The 23,765-nt window shown below is 42.5% G+C and overlaps 2 protein-coding genes across 3 annotated transcripts in view; both read right to left on the bottom strand.

The window, feature by feature from the left end:
• Positions 1-17: 17 nt before the first annotated feature.
• Positions 18-23,765, bottom strand: part of LOC116428246 (mRNA-capping-enzyme) — an 82,495-nt gene continuing 58,747 nt past the window's right edge. Inside the window, exons 2-6 of the mRNA XM_076367446.1 lie at positions 1,224-1,447; positions 968-1,154; positions 711-896; positions 457-639; positions 18-386 (exon numbers count right to left, since the gene is read on the bottom strand). Of these exons, the coding sequence (XP_076223561.1) occupies positions 160-386; positions 457-639; positions 711-896; positions 968-1,154; positions 1,224-1,447 (1,007 nt within the window). The 3' untranslated portion in view covers positions 18-159. The remainder of the gene's footprint in view (positions 387-456; positions 640-710; positions 897-967; positions 1,155-1,223; positions 1,448-23,765) is intronic.
• On the bottom strand, positions 1,558-4,174 carry LOC143174494 (mRNA-capping enzyme-like). Of its 2 annotated transcripts, XM_076367442.1 has the most exons (4): positions 3,880-4,171; positions 2,799-3,725; positions 2,565-2,700; positions 1,558-2,492 (listed from the first exon to the last, which is right to left on the bottom strand). In XM_076367442.1, exons 2-4 carry the CDS (start codon positions 3,710-3,712, stop codon positions 1,770-1,772), a joined length of 1,773 nt encoding a protein of 590 aa, XP_076223557.1. In that variant the 5' UTR covers positions 3,713-3,725; positions 3,880-4,171; the 3' UTR covers positions 1,558-1,769. The 2 variants fall into 2 exon arrangements, with proteins under 2 accessions (XP_076223557.1, XP_076223556.1); XM_076367441.1 differs by having other exon boundaries at positions 2,799-4,174.

Raw genomic sequence — 23,765 nt, 5'->3', positions numbered from 1 at the left:
CACTGAACAGACGAATATTCATATGAACCCCTTTATTCAAGTACATTAAAAAATTATGTTATAAATGATTTTTTTGTTTGCATAGGAGAAATGCAATTTTTAGATATAATCTCAATCTCGCGATTCTTCACCATGGAAAGAGAAAACTTCATAATCGTATCATTCAGGACACTTTTCATTCATCTCTTGGAGGAACTTCCGGTTGCTGACGATGAGTCCCTCCAAGCGTTCCTTCGTAGCGGACGTCTGCTTTTGCGCAAGCTTGCGTTTCGCCGATTCAATGGCCGCTCGGTAGCCGGTTATATTGTGGAAGACTTTTATGCTTTTGTCTCCGGCAACCAAGATGTACTCCCCTAACGCGTCGAAGGCCAGACAAGTGATAGGACCTGGAATTTTCAACGTATCAATGAGTAAACGTTGAGTGCATAGTATGAAAGAAGAATTAAAAAATGGTACCCAGAAAAATGTCTTCTATGGTACTGTCAAGGGAGCCGGTAACCGTCGAATAAAAACTTAACGAGGAACCATGAGCTATTGCCAGAACTTCTGTGTTAGGAGAGAGTGCAATGTTAGCTGTCGCTGCGGTGTCCCATGACCCGGATAGCAGTACACGGGGATCTTCTCCTTTCTCAAACTCAACTGCAAATACACAAGTTAATAGAGTCCAATCTTGATCGATTTTATTGGCATGATGTTAATTGTGCCATTACTTTTTGTATTGTATAAACGATAAGTCCCGTCCTTTGACACAGTAGCCATGTGGCTACTGTCGGTGCTGAAGGTGAAGTCAAATATTCCAGATGAATGGCCAGCAAGGTCGAAAGCTTTTGAAACCTGTTTAAAATCACCAGATTTGGTAAAGGCGACTTCGAATACGTTCACATCTGGTGTAAATCCTGAAAAATAAACGGTGATATGTTAATAAAATAATTTTTATATATTTATATAGACATTAATAAGCTACTACCAGAAGCGGCAACGAAACGTCCACAAGGTGATACACGTGCTCTGTAAATAGATCCCAGATACAATTCTATTGTTGCAAGTATCTGACCCTTCAGATCCCATATTATCAGATCATTTGCTTTGCTGCATGTGATTATGTATTTTCCTGTGCACGCAATGTCCATACCAATAACATCATCAGTATGTTTCTAAAATATACATAATATAATGTGAATACATTGTTAGCGAAAAGGAACTTGAGTTTATTTGGAAAATACCTTTGGAAATTCCAGGGTTTTCGCTGCTGAAGCTAATGTTCCATCTGGCTTCTTAGTGATCTTGTACACCTCAATAGTGTTTGCAACATCTTTGTGTATGATGAAAGCTTTACCATCCGGAGACCAGCGGATCAATGTTGCATGATCAAACTCAATATTCACACGTAGAGATTTTTTTTCCCGTTTTGTAAGCTCTTTCGTATTCCAAAGTAACACGGTCCTGTCTGAAATAAAGATAAATAATAAATTGCAATGTAAGATTCTTTGTAAATAATGCAGACAATGAATAGCCTTATTAGATAATGAAAGGAGCGGAAAAATAATTACGCATGACTTATTACAGAGGTTTCTTTATTGTTTGAACAGTTTTAGGTGTGTACGTCGTCGCTGCGGCAATTAAAACAATTTAAAATTAGTAAAATGATCTACGTAACAGTATCTTATTCATGTAAACTGCTTTAAATGTCATGATAAATATAGCATTTTTAAATCTTAAGTAAATAATAATATTGACGAAGTTTCGCTTAATTAACCGGAGTGGTCTGATCATCTCCTTTTACTAGGTGGTGGCATAAGATCGGAATCGTCTTGCAAAAATCTATGACTGTCGATGTAGCTTATAAGTCGTTCGGTCGTGATAGGTTTACCAATGCTTTTACATACGGATTCGGCTGTGTTCTTAGAATTCGGGAACGATTTGTCCGTTCTTTCACGCATAAATACCCATTGGCCGTTTTCGAATTTACACTCTATAATTGCGTTATTCAAGTCCTTTATTTCTTTGGTGACTTTCATTTTACTGAATGGCACATTCAGTCCACCCACATAGAGGTGTCCGACCTTCTTCGAAACAATTCCTATCCCGGATTCAGTAACTATTTTCAATTTGAAATCCACCGAGTTCAGTGACAAAGGTTTCCATTTCAAGACTTCTCTAGAAATCCCTGGACAATACGGTTCCTTGGAGGGTTGGAATATCAAACCATCAGGTTCATGGCCCAGTTGTTTGGCAAACTTTTCGCTTAATAGGCTACCTGCCTGTGTAACATCCCAAAAGAATTTCAATCGTACTGAGAAAGGTTCCCTTTCTTTCCGAAGTCTTCCTTCTCTGAGTGCTTTGTGTCTGCCACCCATAATCTTTTTCTCAATGATGTAATAACGGTTAGGGTGAAATGGTAATTTACTCTGATCTTCCCCATCATACATAATTACGTCATAAACTAAGTATCTTGGGATATCTGTACCATCTGCCTTATCAATTACCATTTCCTACATACAGGAAAAGGGGAAATGCGATAAACGGATGAACAATCTATAAATCCTCTAATAAATACTACTTACACCATCCAACAAAGTGTCTTCAAGATTTCTGTTCACATCTCTGGGATGTGGGAAAGACAATCCGCTAACTTGAAACACACTATTGTCTCTATCTACAAAATAAATTTCTCCGTTTCCTTGTATCATCATCATGTACCTAGGTGAATACAGACAATGAATGTTAAGAACATTCTGAATACTTCAAATGCATATATCTCACATTACAATTACGTATACTTTATACGTATATCTAACCTGGTTCCATCTGCCTTCCAAGATACCCTATATGGTTTTTCATGTAACAACCTAATATTATCCTCATCCATGGAAACAGGTTGGGAGCCTGGGAAGCCCGTTGATCCCCATGAACATATCTCTTGAACACGTCTTTGTACTCTACTTAATTTTCTTTCTTCTAATATTGGAGTAACACCAGGTACACCAGCCATGAATACTGGATTTTTATTGTGAAATTCGCGTCTCTTTTTCTGTGGAGGTTCTTGACTATACTTATCAATTTCTGTACTAGGACCTCCATCAGAATCTTCTACGTTCGAGTCATCGTACTCCAAACACCAAGCTGGCCTAGGAGGTGGATCTGGAGCATCCTCTATATCGTCGTATCTCCTGAATAATTCTTGAATATAATCTGCTTTATAGATACCCGGTGGTCTCACAGTGGCGAATTCGACCAGGCCAGCATCTACACTAGTACCGTCGTTCTCTACTAAGTAGCTTATGATAAGGAAGCCAGTTCTGTTGAAACCGTGCGTACAATGCACACCAATAATCTTCAATGGATTGTACAATATGAAATTCTTGCAGACTTGCACAAATGTTTTCGTCTGTTCTTCAGACGGAGTTTCGCCGTGGCCTCTGCACTGTAGTTTCAAGTATTTACAGCCGTACTCTTCTAAGGCTTTCTTATCGTAAAACCTTGTGGTGTTTGTCAGATCGATCCATAGGCCCATTTTCAGTTTCTGGCTCTTCAAAGAGGCGAAGAGCATGTCCACTGTGAAACGACATTCTTCTGGTACTTGGCTGTCAAATGCGGATGACAGCGGTGTTTTAAAGGCCAGAAACTTGTTTTGAATTAAACGGATCGCTTTCCTTGGACAATGAAGCCATCGAGGCGGAATCGGTCCTTTGTTAGCGTTGCTGTTAGACATCTTTACGTGTTCTCTAAAAGATCAACAAATCTTTTAGTCCATCAGCTTTATAGGCCGAAACTATCAGCACGAACATACACGGTAGAAAAGTCGTCGAGGTGCAGCGAGATTTCTTAGTACGTTACTCGTACTAACTATCAATATATCGGAACGTAAAATATTCTAACCTATATTTCTCGAGCCCGCGGGACGAATTATATAGTCCGGGATTAAAACGAGACGGCACAACTCGCGTCGGAGCAACTATTAGACACCAGAACAGCTGTTACTGGCGTCCACCGTCCGCCATTACATGCTTTCACCGTTTCGATCTTCGATATCTCGATAGCTCGACGACGCTCGACGACGCTCGACAATCGACTAATATCGATTCGATCTTTTCGAAATCAAATTTTTGAATTCAACGTTCCGTTAGCCATTCGATTAACGGATTTAAACACGAGTATATTATAAATGAATAAAATTAATTCATGAAAATTACAGATATATCAATATCATTCTAACAACCATCTTTTCATTCAATTCATATTTCCAGTAAATTCCTCAGTGTCGGTGAACAATTTTTCTTAACGGTTCCCTTCTTTATTTATTTATAACTTTATCTTCCCAGTTCTTTGTTGCACAAAGAATTGTAAATTAATTACTAAACACAACGCAAACGCTTTCAAGTTAATTAAACGAATTTAACACTAACTGCGAACCAATCAAATGACAGGATTTCAAATTCAACGTTTTCTTTTGTTCACTGAATTTATATCAATTCCCATATTGTCCAATTAATTGATTTCTCAATTTTCATCCTTCCCTTTGTTTCTATTTCTACTAAAAAGAATCTATCATCTAATATTTTATAACTTAATATTAACCCTTTGCACTCGGAAGTTTTTTACTAGAAATATTTTAACATTTTTTGATGAGATAAAATCAATATTTTGTGAAACTAAGTCGACGAGAAATACGCATCATCTCAAAATGATGCATTATAGGAAATTATAATATTATATAATTATATATTATAATATAATAATATTTAATATTATATAATATTAAATATCAAATTTTATAGTTTTACTGTATGAAATCAAGTGATGAGAGTGCAAAGGGTTAAATATCAAAGTGTACAGTTTTGCTGTGTAAAATCATTTGATGACTTAGAGGCGCCTGTGGAGTGCAAAGGTTTAATAATTGACGAACGACAGAAACTCTCATCCTTCAATTCGCCTTCACAGAGTGCCACGGCCCCATAAATGCACCCTCCCAACAATGACAAACAAACGACGTTCACTGTCCGGGACGGTTTAAAATTAGCCAGCCAGAAATTGACTCGCCGCGTTCGAACCGATGCCTGATCCCTGAACCCGTGCTTAGAACACGTTGCTCCCCAGGGTCACCGTCGTCAGGTTAGATCAGTGGTTCCTAAGCTACCGGTCGCGACCCGAAATTGGGTCGTTTCTTATCTTCGAAGCATATGTATAAATCAATATAACATATTTATCATTTCTCTCAGAAATTGGACTAAAGAATTCTTCAGAAAATCACACGTTTGTTTATCGTTATTATATTTAATAAGCATAAGTCCCATAGGGTTACTAATAAGGCTTGAAGATATATTCAACACGATTAGTAATAAAAATTGAAAAATCACATCTGCAGATATTTCATAAAATTTCCTTTGTATATGGAAACGTTCACCTAAATATAAATTATATGAACATATATAAATAAATATAACATTTATCATTCCTCTCAGATATGGACCAAAGAATTCTCCAGAAAATCCCAAGATTCTTCATCTTCATTATATTTAATAAGCATACGTCCCATAGGGTTACTAATAAGGCTTGAAGATATATTCCACGCGATTAATAATAAAAATCGAGAAACCACACCTGCTGGTATTTCATTAAATTTTCTTTAGGTCTTTTCCTTGAGTTTTCTTTTATCTTCTTCTTTTTATCTTCAACCGAGCCGCGAGCAAGAAAGGGTTAAGCACCACTGGGTTAGATTACCTAAAATATAATCGCACGGAGGCGAGGAGCGAGGCAAGGACGAGCGTACAGACGGACAGACGGACGGGATAAGTAGCAGGGGGAACCGTGGTTGCAGGAAAGGAACGATCCGTCCTTGATGCTCCGCGTATCATTGGCTCCACGGTCGAATAATCTTGTACGCATCAGCCGACGTTAAGAACAAAAGCTTAAATACTCTCTTGTTCTCTCGTCTGTCTGCTCTCGGCGATAACACGGACCTCGTATCGGTAGGAACGATGCTCGTCGACGAAACTTCGATTCCTGACGGCAGCTCGCAGGCGTATTAACCCTTCGCGGACGAATGCCGCCGTAATGGCGACTCCGAGCTTTCATATCTAAATTCGAAAGCAGCAAATGAATAATTTAATTGCTCAAATAACGAGATACGTGGTTTTTTTTCTAATGTTTAAGACACTGATACATAACTCAACATTTTCGTGGACGAGTTCTCAAGTTTCAAAAAATCCTGACTGCAAAGGGTTAAACCTTTGCGGACGAACGTCGACGTTTCGGCGAGATGAAATGTTCGAGATGAATTGTTTTTACAATTATTAAAAAGATAACCGATATTTCTCTGAAAAATTATTCAAGAAATTCACTTAGCAATACGCAAACTGAATTGTGAATCAAAGTCTCGATAGATGCACTCTTGAAGTTGCTATGGAAGAATTTTGGAAAGTCAATTTAACTGCTTAAACTACGAAGTCCACGAAATCTAGTTTCAACTTTTCAGAAACCTCCCTGCTTCCTCTCGCGATACTCTGAATCCAGAAACTTAATAAACATTTCTCGAAATTAAAGAATGTTCGTCATAAACGGTTGATACTAGGTTTACAAGCATCCTATTGGTCTTCGAAAATTCGACGTTCGTTTCATCGTGGAAGCTAGGGATTCAAAGCTGCACGATTGAAACAACAGTTGCCTTGTTATGTCAATAAATATCGACAATTAACTAAGCAATGTTCACAAAATTCAATATCCGTCGAATCGACGTGTTCCCGAGTGCAGCGTGAATTCCACGAATTTCCATCCGCACGGACGGCGATACGGGCGCAGAGAAGCGATCGTTCGATACGAGCCACAAGAATCGCTTTCACGACGCACTGAAATATAATTGCCGCGGATTGTATAAATGGAAAAGCAGAGTTCTGTCCCGGACCGGCCGGAGAAAGCGTGACCGGGGTGAACGAGAGCAGCAGCGAGCAACGGCCGCACAATGGCGGCCATTTCGCCGTTTGCTGGTCAAAACTCGATAACTCGAAAAGTACGAGTGATACGAACAAATGTTTCAGACGAAAGTTGTAAAGTACAATGGTGAGCACGTGCTGGTTAAATTGTTGTTCGCGTTACGGAGGTATTATAGAAGTTTTTCAATAACAATGGGTACTTTGCGCTTCGATTCCAACGTTACATTAGGTATTTCTATAAGTTCCTGCAGATTCTTTGTCTACCATACGAAATAACGTTAAATATACAATTTTTATAACTTCACGAGCTGTCGGCGAGTATCTTCTACTTGAACTTAAGTTCAAACTCGCACCTTTTTGTGATTAATCGTTCGAGTTCTACGGTTTTCGCGAAAACCGGTCGACAAACGGCAAACCGTGCGATCGCGCTTTTTTCGTATTTCTACAAAAACAAATGTTAAATAACGCGATTGTTACATTCTTCCAGTTTCAGGCAGGCAATAAGAAAACTAAGAATAAATAATTACAAGGAAAAGAAATAAATAAGCTCCATGTGATTCTACGAACCGATACTGCCACTTCTCAACGATGCAACAGAGAAACGTTAACGTTTTGCTAATAGAAACAGAGAAACGGCATTGATTCGCACGAGATCGTTATTTTTCAAATGTAAATCGTTTCGTATAGGAACTACTTAGTCACGCATCGGTAACCTTCAATTTTCGTGATGCGAATAGTCGAATTTCGGGGTTACGTTCGCAGGCAACTGTGCGCCGCGGCGTTGCAATAAAGCGATATATACCTGACGTTAACGTACGGCTCGCTAAATATAAGTCGTTCGTTCGCGGCTCACCCACGCCGCGCGTAAATTCGCATTAGCTCTCGTTTCTGCGTTGTCGGTCGCCCCGCCGGACCAAGAATAAACCGAGAATAGACAGCGATCGGAAAGCGCGCGGCTATCGCGTCCATCAAGCCGGCTTTCCTGTCAATTGCGCGAATCGGATTCGCTAGATTCTGCGGATGTTTACGGAAATCTAACCCTTCGCTACGTCGACGTTTCGTTGCATATTTGTTTTTACTGATTCATTGCTTTCGATCATTTAACCCTTTGAACTCTGTAGACTTCCTGTCAATTGCGCGAATCGGATTCGCTAGATTCTGCGGATGTTTACGGAAATCTAACCCTTCGCAACGTCGACGTTTCGTTTCATATTTGTTTTCACTGATTCATTGCTTTCGATCATTTAACCCTTTGAACTCTGTAGACTTCCTGTCAATTGCGCGAATCGAATCGCTTGCGACTAGATTTCTGCGGATGTTTACGTAGATGTAACCCTTTGCGGAGGAACGTCGACGTTTCGTTTCATATTTGTTTTTACTGATTCATTGTAGTTTCATTGTTTTCGATCAAATAATTCTTTGAACTCTGTAGACTTCAATATTGCACTAAAAAATTGCTTGTATTTGAAATTGTAAAATATTGTGTTAGGTGTAGAAAGCTGAGATTGCTTTCTGGAGTTCTAGGGTCAACTGTTAAGAACTGTATGAGGAATAATTAGTTACTAATATTCTTTACTAGCAATTGCATTGGTATTCGTCGATGAATAAAATCTTTATTAAATTACTTGTATTTGAAATTGTAAAATATTGTGTTAGATATAGGAAGCTGAGACTGTTTTCTAGAGTTCTAGGGTCAACTATTAAGAATTGTATGAGGAATAATTAGTTGTTACTAATATTTACTAGTAATTGCATTGGTATTCGTCGACGGATGAAATCTGTATTAAATCACTTGTATTTGAAATTGTAAAATATCGTCTTAGGTGTAGAAAGCTGAGATTTTCTGGAGTTCCATTCTGGATTTCACGAAGATCCGTTGCGTTTAACTGAATATTAACTATGAAGATTGGCGAACACGCCGAGGAGAGAATTAGAAAGACAGGATTAAAATGAAAATGAGTTTTCCTGCGAGATACCGCGAGGAGTACTGGATATTCGATGTTTCTTTTACGCGGTGCGCATTCTGTGCAATTTTGTACTTTCGAATATCTCGTGAATGCATAAGAATGTAGTTATCGCGTATACTTATAACACGTCGGTGGTGTTACTACGAGCCACGTTCCAGAGGCGCGATAAGCAACGACCGTCTTAAGGACCTTCGCGGAATGCTACGATAAATCGCGATAATCCAGGGAAATTTCAGCGGGCCGATATTCCTCGGTGGAAATACGTCCTCCTATCGCATAAATTACATTATTAATTCCGCACGCTGCTGATAACACCGCGCTTCATTGATTGCCGATGAATCGGCAACTGCGACGTAGTATCCGAGATGCTTAACCCCTTGTCTCGAGACTTCTTTCGCAACTATCTTATTTAAGGCGGTATCATCTCTAACAATGCATTATTTGCTGGAAGGAAAAAGAAGTTTGGGTTATTTCAATCTACTGTCGAGCAGCTCTAGTGTGAACTCTTGAAAGATAGATTATCATCTTTGGGTATGAACATTTCAATTATTCTTGATAATTGATAACCGGTGTTATAATCGAAGTGTTCCCATTCGTAACTTTAATTCTGATTAATCATTCCATAAGGAACTAATCTAAATTGTGAGTTGAAAGTGTTAATTCCTACTTAAATGACAGATTGTCATCTTCTGGTATAAATACTTCGATTACTCTGCACGAACAATATATCTCCATTCGTAACCTTAATTCTGATTAATCATTTCGTGAGAAACTAATCGAAGTTAATCTAAAGTGTTAATTCCGGCTTAAATGACAGATTATCATCTTCAGGTATAAATACTTCGATTATTCTTGTTAACTGACAACCTTCATTACAATCGAAGTGTTCCCATTCGTAACTTTAATTCTGATTAATCATCCCATAAGAAACTAATCCAAGTTATTAATCTAAAGTGTTAATTCCGACTTAAATGACAGATTATCATCTTCAGGTATAAATACTTCGATTACTCTGCACGAACAATCGGCAGCCGTCATTACAATCGAAGTGCCTCCATTCGTAACTTTAATTCTGATTAATCATTCTATAAGAAACTAATCGAAGTTGTTACTCTAAATCGTCAATTCCGACTTAAAAGGAAGATTATCATCTCCAAGTACAAACACTTCAATTACTCTGCACGAACAATCAATATATCTCCATTCGTAACTTTAATTCTTAATCATTCCCTAAGAAACTAACCAAAGTTGTTACTCTAAATCGTCAATTCCGAAAGAAAGATTACCATCTCCAAGTACAAGCACTTCAATTCCCCCCGACAATCAACACAACCGCAAAGTATCTCCACTGGTAACATGAATTCTTAATCACCCCATTAGAAACAAATTTCGAATTCCCGCGGGCCCCGTTCCGCGGCGTTTCAAAAGATGCTCATCTCCCATCGTCCGAATAATGAAATTCAGTTTCAAAAGCCCATCGCGACGCCCATTCGATATTCCAAGGCGACGAGATAAAACGGTCCGAGGAATTCCACGCCTCCGGTTTCTATGCGGCATAAATCTAACCGTCGTTCACGTGTTTCCGCTTAATCGTGCCGCGTCCACGATAGCCCGGATGGCGAAACGTGAACTTTTGCGTCAACGCTCCGGAGGATCCCCGATTAACGCGAGCCGATCCGTCCGCGATAAACACGTTTTCCCCGATAATGACCGCGGCGTTAGCCGAATGACGCGCGGGTGTTCCGCCGAAACGGTCGCGCCGCTCGCGAGCTGATAAAGCAGGAATCGACGTAACGCGCGGGCAGCACGCTGCGCGTGTCGCAATCGGACGAGCGGCCACGTTCGCGTCTTCCGTTTGATTTCTCAATTGGCAATGGCCTAACCTACCTCCGGAATATTTGATGACTCCGTCCCTAGCGAGACCACCGGCCGACCGTTTGCATCGGCGTTAGCTCGCGGGGAGAACCGTCCGTTTCACGGAGATTTTAATTGCCATTGCGTTTCACCGGTTAACTGGAATTTAGTTGGAAAAGCTAAATTCTGCGCGTAATGAAGTAAAAAAATGGAGTGTTTACTCGTTGAATGCAGGATGAATGCAAAGAGGGTATATTTGAATGAAAGATTAAAGCGAGGCAAAGAGGAATTACTTGTTTATGTGAGGAAATAGAGAATTCATCGCTGAAAGAGATGAATTAGTGATGTAATTAGCATTTTAGATGAAGTTAGAATTGTGTCAAGCTTTAGGATGTATACTCGTCGAACACAATTAATTGGTTAAATTAACCCTTCGCAGTCGAGAGACGCGGCGACGCGGTCGATTCGGTGCAGAGAAATTGCGGAGTTTAAGATTTAGTGTGTAATTGTTAGTAATGGTAATAAATAAGATCCTTTTTAGTTGTTAAAGCATTTACTCGTTGCTTCGTTTTCTATAGGCTAGAAATCTCGAGTTAATTTTCTCGATGTTTCTTTTCTGCGCTTAACAGCATTGGCTTCTGGACGACTTATTTAAATTTCTTGCGGTGGAAATTAATTCCGAGATTCGGCAGAGTCGTTACTGGCTGCAGTCACGCCCAAATTGACACGTATCCCGAGTCATTTCGAAAAATGACATATCCTTTCGTTCCGTCGACAACGTCCTTTCAGCGCGAGATAAAAAGAAACATGGCGGCCCGTGAACAGACGCAAGGACTCGCCGCGATTCGAAAAAGTGGGACGTCTATCGTAATCGGTCCGCCAACAGCGAGCAATTACCTGAAACGTGTGAATTTGTTAAGCCTCCGTGGCGGACGGCAGCGAGAAGCTGTCAGCTTCAATGACACGGAAGACGTCTCTCGCCGAGAATTCATTTAGTAGCTCTTATAATCTGCTATTAATAATGATAATGTTAATTCTTAATTATTACTTAAGAATTACCATTATAGTTCTCTGTAGTTCTCTGCAGTTTTCTCTAGTTTTCTATAATTCTCTATAGTCCTCTATAGTTCTCTCCAGTTCTCCATAGTTCCCTCTAGTTCTCCATAGTTCCTTATAGTTCTCCATAGTTTCCTCTAGTTCTCTAAGTCCATAGTCAGGTTAAATATATTTATTACGCGATGTGGCTCTAACGAGGAACGGCGACTAACTGCTTTTCCTCAACGCTCTTCTAAAAAGGAAAACTCTTCAGACGAGGGCGTACGTGACTCAGGGCATGGTGGTCCCCTTGGTCATAAATTAGTCAATGGGCCTGGACTCAGGCCCCCAAGTATTAACACGCAAAAGGGCGAATCGTCTACAATAGTTTCCTATAATTTCATATACTCTATGCCGAAAAACTACGTATCGATCACTTTCGATTGTTCAGGCCCGCTTGAAATCCGAGCGATACGATTCCTTGCCTCGCCGGAGAAGCGAAGGAGAAATTCAGAAGAAAGTCGATAAAATAAAATCGTGTTAACGACGAATCACGCGAGCGCCGGGGCCGAGAGCGCGCGGGCGCGCTGATGCGAGCGGCGGCCCGGATAACAGAGTTGTTCAACGAATGAGAAATAATAAGTGGCTCGGAAAATTGAGCGGTGCCTCGCAATTAGAATACTTATCCAGGTGTAAGTAAACGCCGGCGAGTAAATGGCACGCTAACACGCCGAGCTTTATCCGTCGAAGGTGAGATTCATTTGTTTTCCTTTTTTCACGTCGTTTTCGTGGTCGGCCGTGTTTGGTCATCGTTCCACCTTGCGAGATCGTCCGTTCTTTTTTTCATTCTTTATTTTGTCTGAATAAAATTACTCGATGCCCGTAGCGCTGTTACATCAGACGGGGCAAGAAAGCGTGTTTACGCTGCTGTTCGTTGCTGCTGATGCAGAAATGTTTGGAATAACGTCACGTGTCAGTGAGGCAAAATGTAGTTCGATAGTTGACCGGTCGAGAAACATTCTCTGCAGTAATATAATAATATACTAGACTACGATTTATTTTCCAACTGTGACCGAGACAACTTCATCGCTAATGATTACTAAAAAAAGAGAAACTCTATGTATATTCTGTGTTACGTTTCTCCTACGATACAATCATTGATAGCAGAATAATATCTAATTAGAATTCAAAGTGAGTAATATTCACGTTTGTTAAATTCTATTTAAAATCTTCGAGTCTCACGTTACTGTAAGGCAAAGTCTTAGAGAGACTCTATCTTATTAAACCGTATTTTCTACGTTCCCCTGAAAAATGGCCAAATACTGATACCAGATTAATTACCGGTGCCTTATCTCGATAGAATTTGAACAATCAAATACATAATGCAAATAAATGTAAGCAATCGAGCACTTCTTCGGCCAGTATTCCCCAGCGCGCAGAAACCCGTAAAGATGGCGGCGGCCGCCGTGATGGTGAAATCTAGCGTCGGAACTTTCCGATCGATTCAACGTCGCAGTAAGCCGAATATCCACGTGGACGGGAATAATGTTGAACGCTTCTGGCGCACGAATACGTCGAGTGTTAACGATGCAGATTAAAAACACTTTCTTTCCTCGGAAAGTGCTATTAAAACACAGGATGCCGCAACCTTAATTAATTGCGCGATCTAACCGCTATCGCGCGAGATTGCCACCTTTTCGTCCTGTTTACCAGCGGTTCCTTTTTGCGTCGTTCCTGTGGACACGAAAACAGCTGTCTTATCGTTATCAGTCGGCGGCAAACACCGCGTTGTTTGCGCGCCGGGAACAATAAACAGTTTCCGTTGATTCCGCGGTTAGAGACTCTCAGCCGTCGCGTTCTCACGCGAACCTCTCGTCCGTCGAATAACGAGCTCGCGTTGTGTATCTAATAATCTCATTAAGCGATTCGTTTGAGCGCTACTATCGCAATTTCGTAGGCGAAATCGAATATAGCGATCGTTCTCGTTACGCGAGGTTAGGACGACGTGATTCACGCCGCTCGCAAGTGGGCGGCGCACGGTAGGAGCGGCAAGAATCATTTGGGCCCCCGCAAAGCGCGCCGGAACGGCCATTTTCTACACGAAACTCGGTAATTGGAGAAGTTGAGTGATACGAGAATATTTATGCATTTAGAATGCAACCCTTTGCACTCGGCAATGGTTTTCATTAAGAATATTCGATACTTTCTGACGAGATATTAATAATGTTCTTTGGAACTGTTTTGTTGATGCCTTAGTCGACATTTTATATTGAATTTCTCCTTTTATAGTTTTGCTGCGTCGCCACTAGTTTTTCCGCGATTACCTTCGAAGGAAAAAGTTGTTTGAGATGCGCGATTCTTGCGATATTTAACGCGTTAAGCGCCATGTCGGTCACTGGTGCCTGACGCTTCTGAATGACTAGGAAACAATCCTAACACGGAAGACAACCGACGTGAAATGAAAATGTTTAATAACGTAACTAAGTCGATGATAATGTATCTGTAGCAAGAAAAGTAGCAACGATTATCCACTGTTTGGCGTTACAATCTTCGCATTACATCATTATCAACTTAGTCATTATCAACACTAGAGCTAGCAAGCAGTCAAGTTTTCACCTTTACTTTAATTCATACTTTAGTTTCGACTTTTCAAAATTATCCTATAGAAACCCCAAGAGTGCATCTATCGAGACTTCGATCACTCGGAACTCAATTTGCATATAAAACAATTTCTTCAAAAATTTCCTAGACAATGATCTATCTTTCCCAATAATCGTAAAAGGAGAATTCAGGAATGCATTTTCACCTATTTGATAGTTACAACCAAATTTTTGTGTTAACGTGTCAATGGCTTCGCTCGAATCGGTTGCGCCGATCTGCCAAGCTATTACCAAGAATCCCGATTCGATCGGGATGTTCCGTTCGTTCGTTTTTCGATGTCGAGCAGAGGGCCAAGGTGGAGGAGCGTCGCGAGCCAACGGAGGTGGAGAAAGTTCCCGGGACTTCCCTCCTGACCCCGTCCCGACGTCGCAACCCGAGGAAACGCTTCCACGGGGCCCGGTCGCGATACCCACGCGACTTATCCGAGGCAAGAAAGTTGTTGCACCGCAACGAAACCTGGAGATTTTCTCCTCGCGACCGGCTCCCGTCTTGACGTGCCCTGGTTCGAGCGACGTGTGCTCTCTTTGTCCCCTACCGGACGGCTCTTTCCCCCTGTCCCTCTCCGTCGACGCGCGTTTGACGGTCACCGGCTCGATGATCCGACACCACGCTAACCGACGCTATTCAGACCACTTCTGCGTGGGTGGTTTCGGTGGAATCCTTGAGCCACGACCGGAATTATCCGGCGGTGTTCTCGCCAGTTGAACAAACCGATTACCAATTCGGCTTAATCCTTGGTCCGCGGATCATTTGTCTGCTCGTCGATTCCGACGCAGCTATTAGGTTATTTTCATAATTGTTAAGTGTTCGGTGGATTCCTCTTTTCCTTTCTTTCGAGGATGACGAAACGTGTTCTGGTTGAACGTTAATCGTCGCTAGGTTCAAAGGAATTCTCTTAGAAACTCAATGACTCGTCTCATTTTTCTAATATTTCCTTTAGATTTCGAAGCTCAGAACGTTGATCGTCATTATGTTCAAAGGAATTCACTAGGAACTCAATGACTCGTCTCATTTCTCTAATATTTCGTTTAGATTTCGAAGCTCAGAACGTTGATCGTCATTATGTTCAAAGGAATTCACTAGGAACTCAATGACTCGTCTCATTTCTCTAATATTTCGTTCAGATTATAAGCTTAGAACATTCATCGTCGTTAGGTTCAAAGGAACGATTCACGAGTAGCAAGGCGTACGGAGGGAACCTAGATACAAGGTGACACATTAGCGAGCGACTCGACGTTCCTGGGACCTTGTACGGTTCCTCACCTACGGGTCGGCAGCTTCAGCTACGAGCCGCGGCTCGTGTGGACAAGGAAGAGCCATAACACCGAGGAATATTTCGGTGGCCGTGAAACGACTACTAAACTTACAAAGGATGGATCGGATAGCCGTGACACGTTCCAGGACTGCTGCTCGTTCCAAGATCATCGCTCGTGGCTGCCGGCCGTCGAGGGACCCCGCTGCTCTCTCTTCTCCGCGTGACGCGGGCGACATTAATCTCGGCGAACCGCTTGATCTTAAACTGTCTTAAAGCGCAGCGTGATCCGCGATCGAATGTCCCGCGAGACGACTCCGAGGGTGACGCGAGTTACGTCCCGCCGACAGCTCTCAATGACTCGAGCAATTCATTTACCGTGTCTAATTAGGGCATCACGGCTGAGGCTCGCTGGAAGGTTATCGAATTACAGATTCCATCGGTTCATTCTCGGACGCATCTCGATGCGAACTTGATTCTTTCGTTTGTGATTTCATCGGAACGGAGCGACGAAACGAATGTCTATGTTTATTCGTTATTTAACCAGTTAACTGGGGAATTTACTTGGACAAACCTCTCGTTCTGCGCGCAGGATGAATGCAAGGAGAGTATATTTTAATGAAAGATCAAAGCGAGACAAAGAAGAATTACATGTTTAGGTGAAAAAATGAAGAATTCATCGCTGAACGAATTAGCTTCATGTCAAGCTTTACGATCACGTGTATACTAGTCGAACACAATTAACTGGTTAACACGTTGAACTCTGTAGGCTCGAATATTGCACCAGTTAGAATATTAAATATTTCAATAAATCTCAAAGAAACTACCCTAAAATTATTCGGTTTACCACACATCCAAATTTTGTACTAAGAAGGATACTAAAAATCGAAGAAATGTTGCATTTCTAATTTTCGCTAGGAATACTATAAAAATTAGTTACTAAGGGTTGACACTAGAACTACCGTACCAGTCAAAACGACTGGTGTTATTTTTTTTGTTCAGCAATTATCGATATCTGCGAACAATAATCGTTTAATTGAGTGAATTATAATTCGATTTGGAATTCAACGTGTTAACCAATTCAATGTTTCTAGTGAAACTATTGAAGATCACAATAACTCGAAAACGGAGAGAAAATATACGTTTGTTTGCTAAAACGTCATTACTACTATTTCCTTCGTCAATCAGTGCGAAATAAATATATTTCCAAAACTTCCACCAGCTTTCCTCTTCAATATTCCCTTCCCCCTTCCACCCACTCTATGTACACGATTTCGTCCGCATAAATCGAGGGCCACGTGTATATCGCGACACGCGTAGGGTCTCGTTCGAAAGCGGAGTTCTCTTAGGTCTCCGTCCGGCCCTTTCGTCGGTTTCGGGCCCGCTCGCGGTCCACCGCACAGAAACGGAGCCCGGCTAACGGTACCGTTCACCAACCGAGGTGTCCTCGGTTCATCCGCAATAAACGGCGCGGAATGTCTCCTCCGCTACACACGGTGATCACCGAAACGCCGAGCAACGACGGCCAATGGCGGAGGAGTCCGCGGCGCGGCGTTGTATAATTTGTCCTCGTATTAATAATTCTCGAACGACGGCCGGGCCGGCGCGGTGGTGGGTCGGGTGGATCGTTCACCTCGAGTGTCTCTGTTCGTCTTCCCAGTTCGAATCGGACGGTTCAACGACCTTCGACCAGTACGTTCGGCCTGTTAATAAGAGGCACCGGTTTAGCGCGGCCATGAAGGATAAATTTACAGGAGGCAACGCCTCTCGGAACGTCCCTGACCCGCCGTAAAAACCTTCTGAATACGCTCGCCGGCGAGAGGGGAGCCATGGCGGAAGGAATTCGCCTCTGCGAGCCGAGGACCGAGACGTTTTCTCGTATTTAATGCAAATGTGGCCGTTAGATCGGAAGAGCTGTGCTTGATACTCGCGACCTTGGGGAACTTTTGGCCAGAATTTAGCTGAGAAAGCTGCGGGACCGTTTTAACCCTTACCAGTAGGACATAGGTGTCGAGACTCGACGTTCTATTTTATTGCAATCTCTACCTGTTTTAACAGTTTTTTCTATATTTATTTGTAGTGTCACAATTGTACCATTTAAAAGTAATATTTCGAGACCTTGGAGAATTTAACTTGGAAAGCTGCGGGAGCGTTCTAACCCTTAGCCTATGTCGAGACTCGACATTTTATTTTATTGCAATCTATACCTGTTTTAACAACTTTTTCTATATTTATTTGTAGTATCACAATTGTACCATTTAAAAGTAATATTTCGAGACCTTGGAGAACTTTTGCCCAGAATTTAGCTTGGAAAGCTGCGGGGCCGTTTTAACCCTCAGCTCCTATGTCGAGACTCGACGTTCTATTTTATTGCAATCTCTACTTGTTTTAACAATTTTTTTTATATTTATTTGTAGTATTACAATTGTACCATTTAAAGGTGACATTTCAATGACTCTCAAATATTCTTGAATAAATAAATAGAGCGTCATATTAACCATTTAAACTCTGTAGGCTCGAATATTGCACAAGTTCTAATATTGAATATTTGAATGAATTTAAAGAAAACTACCTTAAGATTCTTAGATCTTCGAAATATGCAAAGTTTGTACTGAGAAGGGAATTAAAGGTCTAAGAAATGTTGATCCATCTGATAGTCCTAGTATTCCCAAGCAATTTAGAAGCGTCAGTCACCGGTGACTGGCACGACATTTATGTCAACGTTCGAAGCACCAACAGTTTCATGAAGAAACTCGGGGAATTCAGTAAATGATCGTTCTCCGCGAAAAAGTGATCCGAAAAGCCCCGGGTCACGGATTGCACCGAGTTTCTCCAACCAAGAGAAACGTGTCTACGTCCCACGAGGAGAAAGACAGGAGAGTTTTGTTGGTTCTCGCGAGCGTCTCGATAACGCTTCATAACTGTACACGCGGAGGATCGCGGGCCCACGTCCAGAGACAGCACTTTCGCTTCGCACGCAAATCCGGTTGCGGTGCTCGGCCACCCCCTCGTCTAGTCGGTTGCACGGTTAACGCTTAGCCAACTGAATAAGATCCCCCACTTTTCACTTAACAACGCGTTGCCTTTTATTCTATTAAAATTGAAAATAATCCCACACTTGCTAGATAACAAAAGGAAAGATCAATTTGGTGAAGCTTGACACTTAGCCAGCCGAAGATCTCCCACTTTCCACTTGGCAACGCGTTGCCTCTTATTCTGTTTATGCTTTCTTTTGTTATTTCGTAATTGTTGCAGTTATTTGCAATTCATCAAATAATTCTTGTTTCTACAGAATACAGCTTCGAATCGAATTAATCGAATCAGTTCAACTGAAGATAATGGAGGAGGTTGTAGTTTCAGTTCTTCTTAGGCGGTCGCCTAAGTGTCAACCCTAAAGTATTTTTGGGCTTCGAAAATTGGGGCCCTATAAACAAAAACAGTAACATTCCAGTCGTTCCTCGTACCACAAGTGACCGAGACTCACATCGTGGTACGACTCGTCAGAGAAACACGATTAGGGTTACCCAAAGCCAATGCACCGGGATTTCCCGTTTGTCGCATGGAAACCAGCTCCATCTCCATTTCATTCTCCGTGTTCCTTCTACCCACCATTCTTTCTATAAAATGCACGTCCCCATAATCCGCTGCATCGTACAACACGCGGGTGGCTCGCGTGGGCGACGAGAGACCCGCGAGCGGCGTTTGGCCACCACTGGCACACGCGTCCAGTGAAATCTCGGCGCGAGAAAGCGGATCGCGCATAGGAAGTGACAGGAGAGCGGGGCAGCGATGCACAGGGAAGATGTTCGATCGAAGGAGAGACCGCTGGTCAAATGTTGGACTCGTTTATTCTCTCAAGAAACACATGAGTCGCTCGCAGGCCAAGCCGGCCAACTCCACCGTCTGAGTGCCTCCAGGTTTTCACCGCGCGGACACTCGATTGCTTGTTCGTTCCTATAATTACGTGGAATTCTCCCTGGTTTTGCACGGTGGAGCGAGCCGCTTTGGACGCGCACGCCGACAGCGCGCGCCGATCCGCGCCGAGGACCCGCCGAGCGCTCGGACGGCCGATTCGACAGTGATATGCTTCAACCCCCGGTTCTCCACGCGATCGCGCTCGGCGGGGCTCGCTCGGCTCGGGAACGCGCAGCCGGTCGAACTATTTACATCGTCGAATCGTTCGGCCGCGAGCCGGAACCTCGGAATCGCCGCGGCCGCCATGTTTGCGGCGCTCTCGCGTTTGCTCGACGGACCGCGGATTCTGTCGTGGCAAACTCTCTGTCGTTGGAAACGCGACGATCGGAACTCGGCAGCCTCGAGACTTTGTTTAACAATCTCGCCGACCCGGTTTCCGTCGCGACGAGACGCTCGGTACTAAAAATAAGCTCGCGCGCGAGTCCGCCTAGAAAAATGCGGACCCGCAGTCCGCAGTCCGCTCGCGAATATTCTGTTAGAATTTACAGGTTCCCCTTTCTTTTCAAGAAAGTTCGTCGGTGTCGTGTTGCGATCGTTCGCGCTTGTCGAGGACCCGGCGGCCGCCATTTTGCGCCGCCGGCCTCGCGCTACGAGTATTACGCAGGCAATGTGCTCGTGCTTTCGCTGGAGCTTAACTTCGGTGGCAGTTTAACGGGTTTTCTCGGTGTTACATTGTTTCTCGATGCTTCGTGGAAGATCGGAAATTCGAGATAGGTCTGGGTTGGTTAATTAGTCGGTTGCGTCGAATGGGACCATCGGTGATTGATGTAATTCACGCAATTCGAGATGATTTCGAAACATGAATGATAAATGGTGACGTTTGCGATTCGAGGAAACAATTTAATATTAGGTGTCACATTTTGTATGTTGTATTTATCGCTTTGATCAAGTAAACCATCGAAACTCCCATGCAATCGATTTCTTAATGAAGCAAACGCTAGAGTCAAGATTCTTCGTAACGATTACTTTACTTTCCTAATCACTAGAACTACCGAGCATTTGATACGATTGAAATGTAATCGCTATGAATATTCATTATAGTATTCAAGTGAAACTAATTATTTTCAAAATCATTCCGAATATTCAGTGCTTCGAGGATATCTATAATTGCGAAACAAAAAGATCGATACCAGTCATTTTGACTGGACCGGTAGTTCTAGTGTTATATCTCGTACACTCAATGAAACGTTTGTTCGATAAATTAAGAAGATTCATGTCCAGTGATCTGTTTACGATTAAAAACGGTGTCGCAGCAGTCAAAGTACCCTTTATGTGAAATATCCAGATAAAACAGCTCTATCGCTTAATTTATCTATGAATTATCGTTAAATTAGCTTCAAACAATATCGTCTATATCTCCTTAGAAAATATTGAACATTTCTAACGAAAAACTTTCGAGTGCAAAGGGTTAATCGCGCGGCACTCGCCGAATCTCCCGATAGACCGTGGAGATCCGTTAAGCGGCGCGTTCGATTAACTCATTTGCTTTCGTTACTTGTAATCGCGCGGACGCGACGGAAGCGCCAAGAGGAGTAGCGTTCGCAGAGGGAGGGGAACAAGGAGGGAAAGAGAAAGTGCAGAATCGCGGAAGCGAGCGCTCGCTGTCCGTTCAAACAAAGTGACGTAACGCTCGCGACCTTTGTGTTCGGCGGAACCGGCGATGCCCGTGCAACGATCGCTAAACGGCCGGCGACGCAATCATCCGAGAGGACAACGCGAAGAAGCTCTCTTCCTAGGGACATGCTTTCTAACGGCCGGCTCGATGGAAACTAGCCCCGTTTCCACCGAGTTTATCAACTTTCAAAATTAGTCTCTCGGAAAATTCGGAATTCCAAGGTCCTCCGCTTCAGTTTCAACGTTCGCCACGTTTCTGCCCCCTTAACCCCTTGGCGCAGTATTTACTTTCGTTACCAAGCTCGCGTAATATCTTACTATCGACAATTTGTAAGAAATGCAACAAAACTTTCCATTCCACTTCGGGTGGAAATTTCGTTTGAAGATAATCCATTGATAATAGCGAAATAGTTAAATTCTTAGATTAGAACTTCAAGAACATAGATTCTTGTTGAATTAGTTTAGAAATCTTCACGAGTCTCACTCGTCATCGTACGGCAAGGGGTTAACCGCTCGCCTCGTAAATCCACGAGTCGAGGCCTCTCCGGTGGGAACCGGCCTTGTTCCGGCCGGTTATCAACTTTCAAAATTAGACGGCGCGTCCTAACTCTTCGAGGCACACGATTTCCCTGATCGGACCGCGATGCGACTTTCAGTCACATTTGAACTTCTTACTAAAATTTTTTCATTATTTCGTATTGCGTCTTATTGCTGTTGTTATCATAAGTGACTGAGAGTCGCGTCGTGGTGTGATTAGGGTTAAAAAAGAATATTCACAATTATAAATAAGGATATTCACAGGATTCGTCAATCACAACAGTCTCGACAACTTACTAACGCGTTTTGACGTATATACATCTTTGCTTCCACTTATTCACTTATTTAGTTCATAGCATCGCCAACTGCACGAAAAATCTTAAATAAAATATCAAACTGTACGACTATGGGTAACTACAAGTTTCCGAGATAAATTCAAATATTTCTCATCGTGCATAAGAAGCTAAACAAGGGGTGGGACAGTTTTCAACCCACCTAACCCCGAAGAGTTAACCCTTGCACTCGAGAGGTGTCTCTCAGTCAGCACATAATTCGATACGACAAAACCATGAAGTTGAATATTTAATGTTTCAAATCAAAGTTTGTATTGCTACGTGAAATATTGAAATGAAACACCTCTGTTGCTTAATTTATCTATGAATTATCCTTAAATTAGTTTCAAATAATACGACCTATATCTCGCCAGGTAATGTTGAATATTTCCATTGAAAAACTTTCGAGTGCAAAGGGTTAACGCGATCGCGTTTACACTGTTGCAAAACGTCGAATTCATTAACTGAACCGTTCGTTGAATATTTAGCTGAACTAAGCGCACAACTACGAATCTTCTCGAATTCGAAAACGAACACCGGAACTTCTACCGAGCGAACACCCTCTCCACTTCCGATTTCTTGCAGTCGATCGGCTCGATTCCATGTTCTCGCTTCCATGCGGCTCGCCTCACAGATTTGGCGGCCGTTGCATTATCGCGAACAATCGCTCGAAATAAAACGGAATTGTAAAACAGCATCCGAGTCGGGTGAACCGGGCAAACATTTATATTTAGCGAAACCGCGCGGCACTCGCATTTGCATGAACAGGAAGCTGAACAGTCGCGGCTGCGGCCGCTAAAAACTGAATTTGAATTTGCGAGAGTATCCCGCTCGGTTTTTATCGTAACGCCGATCTAGCGGCGTGTCGTAAGCCGCGGAACCGAGCCCGTGGAAATACGGAAACCGTCGCGAGACGCGGTAATTATGCTCGCGTCGGATGATTACGTCCCCGCCTAATGGCCGTCTGAAGTCGTCCGACGAGCGGCGTAATCGCCGCTATCCTCGCGATCTAAATCTGCCCGGCGTTTAATCTACCGAGGCGCCTAACTCGCGAGCCCTCGCCGGCACTCCTGGCACCGGAAGAGCTGTCGGCCGAGCCGTTATTATCGGCGGGCCGCGGATATTTACGCAAATATCAGGATCCGATTAGAGGTTCGGGAAGTCTGCGTCTAATTAGGCTACGGTGGCTGAGGCTGGCTGGAAACCTATCGAAATTCCATCGCGTACTTCTCGAACGCATCTCTGTGCGAATTTGAATCTTTCGTTTGTGGTTTGATTGGAACCGAGTGAGGAAACGAATGTCTTCGCTATGTTCATTCGTTATTTAACCCTTTGAACTTCAGAAATTTCTCACTGGAAATATTCAATATTTTCTAATGAGATACAGACGATATTTTCTCGGATTGAATTAAGAAATCTCACATGCATCGAGGAAGAGAACTATTCCGTTTGTGATTCGACTGGAACGGAGTGACGAAACGAATGTCTTGGCTATGTTTATTCATTATTTAACCCTTTGCACTCCGAAGTTTTTCACTAGAAATATTTCAACATTTTCCGACGAGATGAAGACGATATTTTGTGAAATCAACTCGACGAGAAATTCACG

The sequence above is a fragment of the Nomia melanderi genome, chromosome 4, assembly GCF_051020985.1.
Source record: "Nomia melanderi isolate GNS246 chromosome 4, iyNomMela1, whole genome shotgun sequence".
Lineage (NCBI taxonomy): Eukaryota > Metazoa > Arthropoda > Insecta > Hymenoptera > Halictidae > Nomia > Nomia melanderi.
This window is presented reverse-complemented; position numbering and strand designations above follow the sequence as displayed.

What these genes read in the sequence shown, in the direction of transcription:
- LOC143174494 (XM_076367441.1), bottom strand. Translation starts at nt 3,712, where the DNA reads ATGTCTAACAGCAACGCTAACAAAGGACCGATTCCGCCTCGATGGCTT. An exon ending in TGGAAGGCAGATGGAACCAG is followed by an intron (nt 2,701 to 2,798) that starts GTTAGATATACG and finishes GTATTCACCTAG; the next exon opens with GTACATGATGATGATACAAG. An exon ending in AAGACACTTTGTTGGATGGT is followed by an intron (nt 2,493 to 2,564) that starts GTAAGTAGTATT and finishes TCCTGTATGTAG; the next exon opens with GAAATGGTAATTGATAAGGC.